This window comes from Lipophrys pholis (genome assembly GCF_963383615.2).
Source record: "Lipophrys pholis genome assembly, chromosome: 12".
Lineage (NCBI taxonomy): Eukaryota > Metazoa > Chordata > Actinopteri > Blenniiformes > Blenniidae > Lipophrys > Lipophrys pholis.
In genome coordinates, this window is record NC_137641.1 from 19,357,259 (window position 1) to 19,371,603 (window position 14,345).

At 39.7% G+C, this 14,345-nt stretch overlaps 1 protein-coding gene across 1 annotated transcript; it reads left to right on the forward strand.

The window, feature by feature from the left end:
• Positions 1–7,287: 7,287 nt before the first annotated feature.
• On the forward strand, positions 7,288–13,953 carry swi5 (SWI5 homologous recombination repair protein). Its single transcript, XM_080476251.1, has 5 exons — positions 7,288–7,470; positions 8,907–8,955; positions 9,043–9,146; positions 9,279–9,373; positions 13,419–13,953. The coding sequence occupies exons 1-5, from the start codon at positions 7,373–7,375 to the stop codon at positions 13,481–13,483; spliced, it is 411 nt and encodes a 136-aa protein (XP_080332377.1). The 5' UTR covers positions 7,288–7,372; the 3' UTR covers positions 13,484–13,953.
• Positions 13,954–14,345: the final 392 nt, after the last annotated feature.

Consider the following 14,345-nt stretch of genomic DNA (forward strand, 5'->3'; position numbering starts at 1 on the left):
AGATAACTAACTATTATTATTATTATTATTATTATTATTATTATTATTATTATTGTTATTATTATCATCATCACAAGTGTGCATTCAAATGCAACGTTGCTTTTACCTTAAAGTATTCAAATTATTCGCTTATTTTTATGATCCAGCTGTTTGTTTTCTTTTCATAATCAGTACAGTACAGCAGAAATGTTTCTGTCCTTGTTTCTAATATATACCTACCAGACACATTGTTGCTAATAAAAATGGTGTGAAAATCCTCCGGAACTTGGTTGTTTTACTGCCAATGTCATCAAAACCAGCTGCATTTCAAATGTGTGTCTTTGAATGTGAATCCTGATAGGTATTGGGTTTTTTTTTCAGGTTAGAATGAATAAGATGTAACCCTATATGAACTGAAGGCAAATATTAATAGGATGCTGAAGTAACGTATTTGCTGCGCAGGACTCCAGAATCTTATTTTTTGCCTTTCACATGCGGACGCAGTGGATTCAACTAAAAGCATGGTGCATCATCCCGGATTATATTATTTAGTGAACTGCTGCATTGATCTAAATATAAACTAGCATTAACCAAGAAAAACAGAGACATAGAGATAGCTTTTTTGTTTTCCTCCAGCAGAATTAGGATTTCTCTTTGAACAAAGAAAGAAATAGAAAACAATTCTGTAAATGTCTTTGGTGCATATCTTGTTTATTTATTTTCTTAATTAATGAAGTTATTATGTGACCATCTGCTCATCATATCAGTTCAAAATTCATTGTGATTGCCCAGCAGCAGCTTAAATATGAACAGGGGTTCACATAGGTGAAACCACATTGGATCCGTGCTACTTTCATGCCATGTAATCGGAGGTGTAATGCCGTAATACCTCGTTTCTTTTTAGGTTATAAGGTGTTATTGCTAACTCACATTGGATATAGAAAGTGTAACTCTATTCTAGTTAGTTGCTTTTAATTTGAGATGTTTGGTATGTTTTCATGCAGTCAGCAACTACCACAGCTGTTAATGTTTTGTGTGTTTAAAACTGAGAGTTAACCTCACTGACTCAAAGGAAACCAGCCCCACATGTTGACAACATAAGCTCTAAAAACGTTGATGTCTCTAACACTTCAACCAATAAAGACTTCATTATTTTACTCTAATGTAAAACTTTCAACTTTCAACAATCATAATGTTCAACCCCTAAGCCAACAAGGTGAGGGGGACAAGAAATAGGTGCAAGGGTGTGACAATAAACCTAAATGTCTGTAAAAAGTGATTGTAAGTTACAATGAAAAGCAACATGTAGAATGCGAGGCCAAACGATAAAAATGGAAAGTTTTATTCTGGCAAGAAAACTATTACCCGGAGTGGAGAAATAGACCAATCAAACAAAGAGAAAAAAGTGAACACAATTGGAAGAGAAAACAGAAGCCGTTATCAAATGGATGAGTCAGAGGTAATGAATGAAAAATAGCACATACCAAAGAACACTCAGACAGATGGAGGCGTAAAAGAGCCGATATCAAATTAAGGCCTCCACAGCAGAGACATGAATAGCCATTTTGCGATGGCATTAATACAACAGCGCGGCTTCAGACATGAAAAACCTTTTACATTCTGATGAATTCTCTTTGATGTGGATCTATTCAAATTCCTACTTACACTTATGCGAATTGCGAGCACTGTAACCAGGAATTATTGTCACAATAGCATTCCACCCACAAGACAAACTGCCAGGAAGATGTACTTATTTGCTTTGCAGTTGCAATGATTTACATGTTATGACAGATGGACCACTTGAGGCAAACAGGGGGCATTAACGGCAGGGCAAATGCCATTTTCTGAAAAGGTTTCACAGGAGTGCTGCGTTTTTCTAACAGGCTTTCAAGCGTTGTCTGGCAGCTGCTGTTCAATAGTCATCTATTTATATGCTGAGCGACATCAGTTTTTGTTTTTTCTAGTTGAACCTTATTATTTCAGTCTGGGGTCTCAAACATGTTGGTAATGGTAACTGGAGTAGAAAAGTAGGAGCTGCTTACAAAGCTCTGCCAAAGGTTGAGTATTCCCACAGCATCCAGATAAAGGACAGTGGGCCATACGATGATGTACTTGTGAGCAGTCTTGCCTCACAGCAACTCTAAAAATATGCATCTGAGATTAATTGGTGACTATAAATTGCTTGGATAATAAAGTGACTGTTGATTGTCTCTGCGCTTCATATGTGATGGAGGGTGTAGCCTTCCTTTAGCCAATATTCAGCTCGGATCATCTCCAGCACCCTACAACCCTGAAATGGATGAAGGAGTGGAAGACAGCTGTTAAAATTAGATCCAGAGGAAGTGAGAGGTATGTAATAGTGTTTCATAACTGAAATCAACCATCATGTGTTTCTTTCCAACTGTTCCTTGCAACTGAAACTGCCTAACAATCTATCGGCTGCTTTCTATCCAGACATTCCTGACCCACACTTTGGATTCAAGCCCGAATAGAAACACAAATCCAACACGTATCCAGCCAAATGCTGGGCCTGGGTGTGTATATATGTGAAGATCTCAATGTCTATGACATGAAGTAAATGTATGCATTTATGTGTGAAGGTTTTCATCTGTATACACACATCTTTGCTTTACATAAGCAGTTTCTACTTTCTGCTCTCTTGTATCTATTTTCTAGTAGCTGGTCATAAATCCCCAGTGGTGGATCTCCGATGCGGCACAGAGGAGCAGCTGAGATTCCATGAATTATGGACATGATAGATAGGAGGCTTTCCACCCTACATTACCAACCAAAGCTTCTGACCTCATCTCTTTCTCTCCTCATATTGTCCTGCTGTTTCCACCTTCAGCCTCCTTCTTGTCACTCATTCTCAGTTAATAGTTTTTTTTCTCATATTATCTTGACCGTCACTTTTCTCACCGGCTCGTGTTTCACATTTTTCCTTGTATATATTCCCATTTAATAATCTGTTGCCCGTGGACAGAAGACAACAGAATACAATAGAACATTTGAAGATTTTTATGGTACTCTAATACAGTGGAAACAAACACCCTATAGTTGCGTAGGCTGGTACAGATTCCTATAGAGAAAGTTTTCTATATAGGTAATTTGATTTTGCCCATTATATTTGAATTTATGTTTATCAGCTTTAGAAGAGAAATCTGGGTCAACGAGAGGCTTACAAAAATGGCTCAGGCTTGAATTACTAATCAACTCATTGGACTATGATGGAGAGGACAACGCATAGTGGTTAACGCCCTTGCCTCGCTTTGCCCAGAAAAAGCTCTATTAATCAAAAACTGTCATCTCACTGCAATCAAAGTGATGGCTTAAGTGATAAAATTGATTATGCTTAGCTTCCATTTACCTGCTTTGAGTTGTGTAATCTGGCAAAAATAGTGATTCAATGTTTGCGGTAGGTACCACGACAGCCAGATATGAGCACCATAAACACACGTAACTGTCTACAATTGTCTTTGTTTTACAGATTTAATATGCTCTTGGGTCAATTTGGATAATATTAAGAAATACTCTGTCAACTATCCAGAGGTTACATATCGAACGACCTGAACAAGCTCAATCAGTAGAAATTGTTCCAGATGGTCACGCAGTCCATACATGAGCTACCAAAAGCAAGATTACATCAACAACTTATCTGGTGTTGGAATAGAGATTGTTTTGGACTTAAATTACTGCAAGTGTACCTGTACAATTTAAAAGTCAAGCCCTGGTGCACACAACAACAACCAGCAAGTATCTTCACCAGAATTAAGGAATTGCGAGAGGTTCTGAAAAATGATCGCAACTTTAGCCAAGTAAAGGTTGCTGATTTTATGTCAAGCTCCAGTGTTGATTCAGCCGTTTGAAGGAAGACAATAACAAGCTGCTGAAAGAGAAGGAAGATTTGAAGCCAGGTCAGAGCTTGAGAGTCCAAACAAGCACAGCTGGACTCTAAACTCCATCGGAAGGTCCAACAGCAGACAGACAAGGAGGAGGAGGATCAGGTCTTGGAAAACAGTCTCCAGTAACAAAACAAAACAAAACAAAAAAAACCTGACAGGAAGTTGCAGAAGAAATGCAACCAAATCAGTGTGTTGCAGCAGATCTGGATGGATCTGGTAAACCATGAGCTGAAGACTATCGACCTCAAATGACAAGTGAAGGTCCTCACAAATACTTTGCACGTTAAAGAAGTCGAGTATGGCAATGTTAAAAAAGAACTGCAGGAAAAGAATGACGACGTTACATCCTCCAGGACCAACCTGTCCGGGGTGTTCCAAGGCTGACGTGGAGAGTATGATGCTTGCGCCTGGACATTCCTAACGACTTGAGAGGCCTGAGCAGTGTTGACATACAACCATTGTTATTTTCATGGAACATCTGTTTTACCCAGTGTCTCAAACCGAGAAGGTCGTAATAGCGGTTTAACTGTGATAGCGCCACCATTGCCACCGAGAGAGGATTAAGACATTTCCTTTTTCTTTATCATATATCTTAATTATGAGATAAGATCTCGTCATTACGAGACAAGGTGTCTTAATTCCTTTTTAATAAAGTGGATGCAATGAGCTTCTGGAGAGCTCTGTATGAGGACGAAGAAAAGCTCAGTCTCCTCAAGAAGGAAAGAGATGAGAGAGTGAGCATTGTCATAGCATGACTGAGAAGAACATTGACTGTCTGGGGAAGCTCACAAGGTTGGAGATACATGTATAAATGTACTAAAATCAGGCTGATTGGAGAAACAAGTGTAGAGCTCTGAAAAAATAGCTGGAGAAGGAGATCAGTGCTAAACAGGAGACCTTTGAGTAGGAAGAAGAGCTACTGACACGGTCCAATGAGGCAGAGGAGTCCTGGATCGCTAAGGATGGCAAATGGATGCAAGACAAGGACACGACAAAACTAGACGTCAAGGTTCAGATAGAAATGATTATCAAACTGGATAAGCTCACCTCCATGAGTGACAAAGAGAAGGCTAAGATGAAAAAAAGCAGAGGAGAAAGCCAGAAAAGAAGATGCAAAGAAAGAGGAGCCTTCTTTTGTGGAGTCTGCATGTTCCCCCTGTAGCTGCATGGGGTTCCTCCGGACTCTCCGGTTTCCTCCCCCAGTCCAAGAAACATGCATGTGAGGTCAACTGGTGACCCTGAATTGCCCCTTGGTGTGAATGTCAGTGTCTCTGCTTGTCTGCCTCTTTGTTTGTCAATAGCAGCCAGATGGGGAAAGGTCAATGTAAAGTTATATTCATTTTTATATTCAGATTCAAAATCCTAAATTAGTTCAATAAAATTGATTAAAAAGTTATCTTACTTGGAGTTGATGAAGGGATTTCACTTTGTAGAACTCTGCTGTATTCTAATGCTCTTGCACTGATGAAATGTGAGCGTTACTGTTCTCCAGCTAACATAGTCATGGATAACTCAGACTGCCAAAAATAAATACTGCTTCAATTTATATCCAGGCTTCGAAGGCTTGGGTACATCTTAGGAAGATTATCTTTCCTCAGATTGCAATTAAAAGTACAACTAATGTAAAAGTTGGCTATTTGCTGTGGGATTTTAAAGAAAAATCCTCCCCGACATTACTGCAGAAGTTAGTGTAGGCTCGCTATATGCAAGAGTCTGTGTCCTCCATTTCCAAAGGTTAGAGATAACAATGATATTGTATATGTAATGAGTACCATAGGCACATGGGTTTCCTTTTGTGCCAGAGATGGAGAGAAACAGCAGTAAACCATAAATCTCTCTTCCTCACACACATGACTGTGCACTAGAGCCATTACCACCCAGTGTGTCTAATATTGCAATTTCTGAAAGGAGGAAAGGCCGTGCCTCTTCTCTGAATTTTTCATTCTCCACCCTTTCTGTCTCTGTAGAACAACTGATAAATAAACAATGAATCTCAAAGACGTAGCACAGAATGGCCTGGAGTTGATGTCCTCCATATACCCCAACATCAGCTACGTTAGACACACATTTAGTCTCTTTCATACCTCACCATCTCCTTCTTTTTATGAAGCCTGTCTTTGTGTGTCTATTCTGTGTTTTAACAGTGGAACCCTTTGCTGTTTTCACTCTCACTTCTGTTTCGTCAGTGGACCAGACTGGAAAAAACTCTGGGCCCAATATTCAGCGACAAAGTGTGTGTGTCTGACTTTGTGGATTGAATGTGACCTTTTGCTTTATTAATCTACCACCAATTGAGATCGAGATTCAGAGTGCTGCTGTCTTGGAGTCAGTCTGAGAGGCATCCTGGTTGATGAAACATCTAGGGTACAGTTTAGATTAGCACAAGAATGTATGCCACGGCGTCGCTCTCTGATTATGCAATTTTCTTTTCAGTCTAAAATGTGTGGGTTGCTTCTGACAGAGAGTGAGAGTGAAATAGTGCTGTGAGGGGGATACAGGGGGAATATGGAGAGAGTAGTGAAGGCATCACGTTTGCAGTACTTTACCGCCATCTAACGGCCAATATGAAAAGTGCAGTTGTGGTCTTTGGAGAGCCTACAGCTTGAGCTGCAGAAGAGAGAGAGATCTAAAAGATGTATAATGGAGGCTCTCGGGGCCATAGTAAAACATTCCTGCTATAAAATCATCAAAAAAGTTTACGTTTTATTGATTGATAGATAATGTGCTAATCACATCGATGTTTCAAACCCTGTATTGATCAAGGACTATAACAATACAAATCTCACAGTGATTTTGTTTTCATTTCAAACATGTCAAAACCAAAGTATGAAACCAAATACCAACTCATACAGAACAGGAATCTATTTAGACGAATATTAATTAAACTAAATCTATATAAATTAATACACATGTTAAACTAGATATTATATATATATAGAGAGAGAGAGAGAGAGAGAGAGAGAGAGAGAGAGAGAGAGAGAGAGAGAGAGAGAGAGAGAGAGAGAGAGAGAGAGAGAGAGAGAAATCCAATCGAACAATAAAACTGAACTGTTTCTTTATTAACATACATAATCAATTATTTCATACATTTATTACTATACCATACCATATGCACGTATTTTCAATGTGTGAAAATTCGGGGATTTATAAGTATTGTAGTTGGACATCCACCTTCCTCAGTAGAAATAAATGTGCTTAGGGCGCGTGGGTGCCCCATCCAAGATGGCGGCCGCGCTGACGCGTCGCTCACAGCTGTCTGTTGCTGCGTATCAACAACGTTCTTTACGATACATGATGGTATGTGTTACCATGGTCACTAATCTTTTTTGAAGTCCCGCCCCTCAGATTCAACATCCAATCACAATTCGCCAGGATTCCGTCTTCCGTCTTCCGTCCACCGCGAACTACAAACTTCCTTTCCTCAGCGTCTTCATGTGGCTGTGTTGTTGTAGAGAGGCAGTTCGAGCTGAGTCTTTGAAAATAAAGACAGTATGAACGTAGAGCCGTTGGATGAAAGTCAACGAAGAGCAGATGAAAACCAAATGTCGACCCCGGAAGGAAATGACTTGAAGAAAGCGCCACTGAAAAGGTAGTTTAGTTTTAGCTTCACCCGAACGTAAGCTGCGTTTACTAGACAACCAAGTGGTTGCTTGTACTCGAATATAAGATAATGTCCACGTTAACGTGGGGTAGCATTAATTTCTGTTTTATTTTCTTTTTATTTATGGACATGGTTTGCTCCCAGTTACAAACATGCTCAGGTACGATGTTGTGTTATGTATACAGCAACTGTGGTGCTGTCGGTTTAAACTAGTTCTTTATCAAGTTGTGTTAGTAAGAGGACATTTGTGGCTTTTCCCTAGTATGCATGGTTAAATGTACATAACAGATCAAATTACGCAATGAAAGGTTGAAACTGGTTCATAAGTGTCTCATATTTTGCAGGATATTAGGTATTAAAACTCTTGTTATTGCAACCTGTGGGCAAGTAGGGACATATTAGAAGTACGAGCTCTAATCCCATGATACAAATATGAAACACCCATATTACAACCATTTCTTAGGAAAGTACACATTTATATTTTGCACAATACAGGTAGGTTTAGTAAAAATGTTATTGTGGAGCCACTCATAATTTAACTCTGAGTGGCCTAAATGAATATGTGCTTAAAGTAATTATATACCCAGTCCACAAGGTAGGAGATTGTTTTTGTGAAATATGTGACAATACCAATAGCTGATGTATAAAACAAATGTCGAGAAATATTTGGGACTTTGTGTGGTAGTGGTCTAGCAGTGCGTAACTAATCTAGGTTCAGAATAACCCAGATTAGTTACCTCCCTGTGTCTACATGGGACTTTAAGGTAAAGCCATCAGCAAATCTGTGGGCACAAAGTTTTTATTACTATTAGTGATGTTAGAGTTCGTCATTTTTCTGCTGATACGGATGGAGACGTGTGGGGGGGAAAAAGGCGGAGCTGAAGAGGACCAGGACTGAAGACCTGGGTTTAAAGACACTAGAAAGCACCGTATCTGACTCACAGCAGCTGATTGATGTCTTTACTCCTGCGAGAGTATGGGATGTCTGGAGTTGCGCTTGTTTTGTCTCTAAGAGCCTGCCGGCTGCGGACAGCAATTTAATGCCCGCGGCTTAAAGCAACAATGTGAAACTCAAGTATTCATGATATAGTTATTTTCTATATCACAGAGAACCAGCTGCAATACATATTCGATATACTGCCCAGCCCTACACACATGTTCTCTCGTACTGATTCCGCCCACCTAATTTCCGCGCGTCATGCCCATGCTGGATGCATAATTCAGCATTAAGTCTAGCAATAGTCCAACAGTAATAAGTCTAGCAATTATAATGTAGTGTGAACCCTTTAAGTGTAAGTGTATATATGGTTATACCCTTCAGTGAGCAATGTTTTTGAGATAGTTATAAACACACAGGCGGTGAGTTTAATACTTCATTCTATCAACAACTTCTCATAAGACATTGTTGCTACTTTCCTCCCTAGAACTCCATTCTCAAAGTTTAAGAGTGTGCACTCTCACTTCAAGTCACCCGTAAGTAACCTCCCTCTCTCTCTCTCTTAAAAACTGTATCCTGTTTGTCACGTCCATTTTCATGGCTGTTGGGTTTCCACCTGATAGCTTCAAGTAAGTGAGAGTGCCCGGATTAGCCCCGCTGAGGAGGTGGCAGAGCTGCAGAGGAGGAGAGTGCAGCTGGATGCAGAGATAGCACAGCTGGAGGCCGAGTGAGTACAGCTGTGTTTGTATTTCAATCTTTGAGGTCTCAGTTGAATGGTAGAGCTGAGGCTTCACGTGGAGTGTCAGTTCAGTGTTTTGTCACAGGGCTCGCATGTGACCAGCGGTGTCTGTTCCTACAGGGGATGCAGAGAGGAGGAGCTGGATCATCATATTGACATGTTGCATGAATACAATGACATAAAGGACATTGGACAGACGCTCCTTGGCCGTATTGGTAAGAGTAATGCATACATCTCATACACTCGTACATAAACATCTTACTCTTCTAATGGTGGTGGCAGTCATTCGCAGAATTAAAGAGAGGATACATGCTCACTTTTACTCTCAGACATTAGGTCAGCTTGACTAAAGCTCATTTCAGCACAGAAACAAGTCAAAGTGAAAAGAGTGTTACGAGAGGACAGATGATCACACTGTCAGCTGAATGAATTGTCATTGTGACTCATGTTTGTCAACACTCAGTTATTGGAAGGCAAGTGTGAATCTTGACTAAACTTCACGGGGCACAAAACAGTATGTCTTACTCTGGTGTGAGTTGGATAGAAGGGAAAACTGTACAAAGGTGGGATTGTGTCCTTAACCTGCCTTAATGTCTAACAATTAAAACAGGATGAACTCAATTTGTCATAAGTTGTTAAACAGACACTATTAAGTAGGTTTGTACATCAATTGCAGTTGTGGATGTTATGAAAAGGCAGGAATGTATTCATAATACCTCACATGTAATTATAGCTTGTAGAAAAATGATAATTGGCCGTGTCAGTTTCAAAATGAAGAGGTTGTGGTAAAAGTTCATAAGACAACCATTAGAGGGCAACGAAGAGGTCTCTGCTCAATCAAAGCCTGCATAGTTTGTCATTTAATTTGAACTAGCATTTGTTCTTAAAGGGATTAATTGATTTTTAAATGGTATTACACTTTATTGTACAATCATCCAGAACATGTAGATTAATGCTGACATTTGGGAACAGAAAAAGTGGTATTTATATTGCTTAAAGGAGACATATCATGCTTTTAAATCCTTCCTTTTTACATATAAATCATACAGTTGTGGTCTATACAACGCGAAACTGCAATGCTTGGGTCTGAATTCCTCATTATTATAGCTCCACAGGCCCCTTTTCAACCCCTTTTCTGATGCGCTTCTGAGAGCAACTCGTTTTGGGGCGGTCTCTTCAAATGCAAATGACACACTTCATACCCCTCCTCCTCTCCAGGTTGCAGAGGTCACACTCGGTTCAACGTCACCCTGTTCGGCCATCTTTGTAGTTTGATAGAACAGATACAATTATCTAGCGGCGCAGAAACTTTATATTCACACATTATTTACAAAATGTCAACAACGGAAGATTTGTCCATCCAGCCATACATGTTGGAGCCAGAGTCGGACCCGGCGGAGCGAGATGAAAATGACGATGATGCACCTTCAGAACAACGTCTTCATATGGATGTAACGCAATGGTGTGTTACTATATTTACACTAACTTCTCCATCCATGCCCACTACTACAATACTGCCTGTATTACAACGACTATTTAACACAGAAGTTACATTATAATCTAAAACGAGCACACAGCGCTAACATATGAAGACGGTGCAACTGCTAATGCTAACAAAACAATGACAGGGACGTCTTATCATCACACTTTTTAGCGTTATATACAGCTTACCGAAGTGCTCTGTTCGTCGACTCCATAGATAGAAGGAACTGACCGCTCAATCAGACGAAGTCTTTCGGCAAATCCTTCTTTATACTGGCGGAGGTTGCTGAAGCAGTCGTCCTTAAAGTGATTCGCGCACACAAAAATGACCTTACCCACAGATGTGGGTACATTTCTGTGAAAAATAAAACTCAACCAGGCACTTCGAAAAGGTTCTGATGCTGGGAGACGGTGTAACGAAGCTTGTGGGTTACTACATCCAACAACCGAACATTTCGACTTATCCTCTCGTAACTTCGGTTGGACTACAAAATCGCAGCGAGAAACAAAAATGGCGGATTGCTCGAAACGTCGATGTCCTAATTTGGCAGTTCCACTGAGAATACTGTGACGTCATTGTTCAAAAAACGTAATAGAGAATAGAAAAATCGAAACCGATCGCAAAATATGACCAAAACAGAATATAAAGATATCAACGGAGCACCTGAAGAGACTACTTTGAACTTTTCTGTACTTCTAAACACTCTAAATATACACCAAAATGCATTTAAGGGCTAAAAAAGTGGATTTAGCATGATATGTCCCCTTTAAGTTTGACTGATTGTTAGTAAACACCACCATACCAGTTTCCCAAGATACTGTTCTTTGAAAAGCTTTGAATAATAGCCAAGGCACATCATGACCTCTGCTGTAGTGAATCTTGACCCAAATCCAGTTATATTGCTATCACAGTCAATATCTGGACACTTTGCTTTAGTTTTCTGAAACTCAAAAACATGCAGACAAAGATCGAGGTTGAGGGGCTTAATGATTTGTTTCTGCTCTTCTGCAGTCACTCATGTTAAAAAAAAAAAAAAAGAAGAAGAAGAATGTTATGAGTTAAAAGCTTGCTATCTCTTTAAATCCTCTCCTTGTACAGTGGAGAGACCAGATGATAATGACCTCTTAGTGAACGGAGGTGGCATTTCCCCTCTGACACAATGGCGGTCTTTCACGTCACTCACACACACACTGACACACAATAGCAATCTCTGTCTGGGTCTATACATACAATACATACAAATGCAAGCTAGCCTCCTCCTACCCCCCCCCCCCCCTCAGACAGACACTTTCACAAAGAGTCTGCACTTAAGACACTGAGTTGCTGTTGTACTGTATGCTGTTAATCTCGGGGGGAGGGGCCTGTGGAGTCACAGAGGAGACGATGTCCTGCAGTAGCCTTTAAACACTCCCTCTTTGTCTCTGACCATGTCAGTCAGTCACTGTCATTTAGAAACGTCACTTTGCAAGTCTTCCAGGTACACTCTTAAACTTTTACAGACCTTTTCATTCCGTAATAAGAACACTGAGTTCTGAAATAGTTTTTTAGATGCTTTTCATCTGCACAGTGGACGTAGAAGATGTTTTGGTACTAAAGAACATGGGCTTTAACAGGTATTACCCCTTCCAAAACCAATGGAACCCGTCTGATTTGCATGAGGTGAAAGTTCATAGTACAAGTTCAAGTACACGAGTACCTCCACAGATACATCTAGTTGGCTCTGCAAAACGGCAACAATTTCTAACATACAAGCAGATGTAAGTAAGATAACGTGGGAACACAGCAGATTTGATAGAGGCCAATTCTATTCCACAAATGGGATCAGTAATTTAAAAAAAAAATGGTTGGATTCTTGTCAAAGGTATATTATATTTAAACCTTAAGATTTTGCACATCAAAGTCAAGTTTTCTCCTTTTGTATTTATTTATCCATATTTTATACAGCTTTAATCCACTTTCAGTGGAGAGGGTACACTGTGGACAGGTCACCACTCCATCACATGACACACACACACACACACACACACACACACACACACACACACACACACACACACACGAGTCACTTTATGGTGGCTAGTTGACCTTCAACACGCTTTTTGGTCTGTGGAAGCAAAAGTACCTCACAAACAATTGCACACACCGGGAGAACATGCAAACTCGACATAAAAAGGCCTCCAAGCCCAGACTCAACCTTTGAATGTTTTCACTATAAGGTGAGAATGCTAATCAGTACACCATTGTGCAGCCTGCTGTATTAGTTTCATTTTAATCATTTTTCCGTATAGTTAGTTTCGCCACTGTTATGCCAAAAATAGAATTATCGGTAATTTTGAGCAAATTTTGAATAAATTTGAGCAGTTATGCGAAATAGATAAATAATAGCTGTGTATAATTCTTCCTTTAATGTGTATTTTCTCAATGTGCTCTCAATTTCATAGTTTTCATCTGAGTACAGGAAAGGCAGATTTCGTGTCTGGAGCCATAACAGTTACTTAAGAGAACCAAGACCTGCCATTTTGACGTAATTATATCATGCATGCCAGAATTCAAGAAAAGAAAAAAACAATGTTTTAGGGTTGGAAGTTTAAAACTATCTGTGTATTTTCAGTTGCATTTGAAAGCTCCTGTTTAAAATGTGTTGACCAAGATCAGGCCTCGTCCTTGAAGTGAGTGTGTTTTCTCATGTTGTGGGTCTTGGTCTGTTCAGTGTTTTGTGGGTTGTTTGAAAAGTAGACTGGAGGGTATTGACCCTGTAATCTGTGTATGTCTTGCAGCTGCTCTGAGGGGGACCACCACACGAGATCTCTACACACACTTTGGCCTGGAATTGGATGACTGAAAGAATTAAAAGACTAAAAGCATGGCGGTGAGAGAAGTTATTGAGTCCGGGGGGGGGGGGTTAAGAAATGTTAAGGCCATAGGACCTTTAAATTGAATTAAATATTTTATTTTATGAAGAGGCTGCACTTTCTTTTTGTTTCTTGCATCTGTTCACAGAGAGTTTGAATAGTTTAGTAGTTTGAGTCTGTTCAGATCGTCACTCTAACTTTGAAGTGACAATGCTGAAATATTTCAGAATTTTCCAGCATATTACATACGTTGCTTTCTAAAATATACTGTAAATGAAACAAGAGTTTGAAACAACTTGCAATATTTTTGGTGATATTGACTTATGACCATGATCATTTTTACATTGGTTTAATTGCCAAACTTTCATTGTTAAAAGTTAAAATGTCTGAACTTGTAGTATTATATAAGTTGTACATTGGTAAATAAAGGCACTTTGTATATTAAACTGGGCTGTCATCCAAATGTTGTTGTTTCCCAAATATTAATGTCTTGACTGTGACTGTTGAAAATCTGTATTTCTTGGTTTATGTCGACATTCTCTCTCGCATTTGTGGCAGGTTTTTTCTGAGATAACATCCCCCCCCATAACCCCACCCTCTTCGGGGAAAAAAAAAACGTCCTCGTCAAGGGGGAAAGATATTGGGCAAATATTACACTCACGGGCCATTTCCTATATGTCTCAACAGAGGTTACAGAAGAAAAAGTGGAAAGTGTTGGGTACCTACTTCCTATTTTCGCTTTAAAAAAAGACGTGTTTGGTTTGCTTGAAATATCTAAACTGAACAAAAATCCCTATGTGGCAGAATGTGCTGGGTGTGCCCTCATCTGTTTTAGAAGCACAGATAACGTGT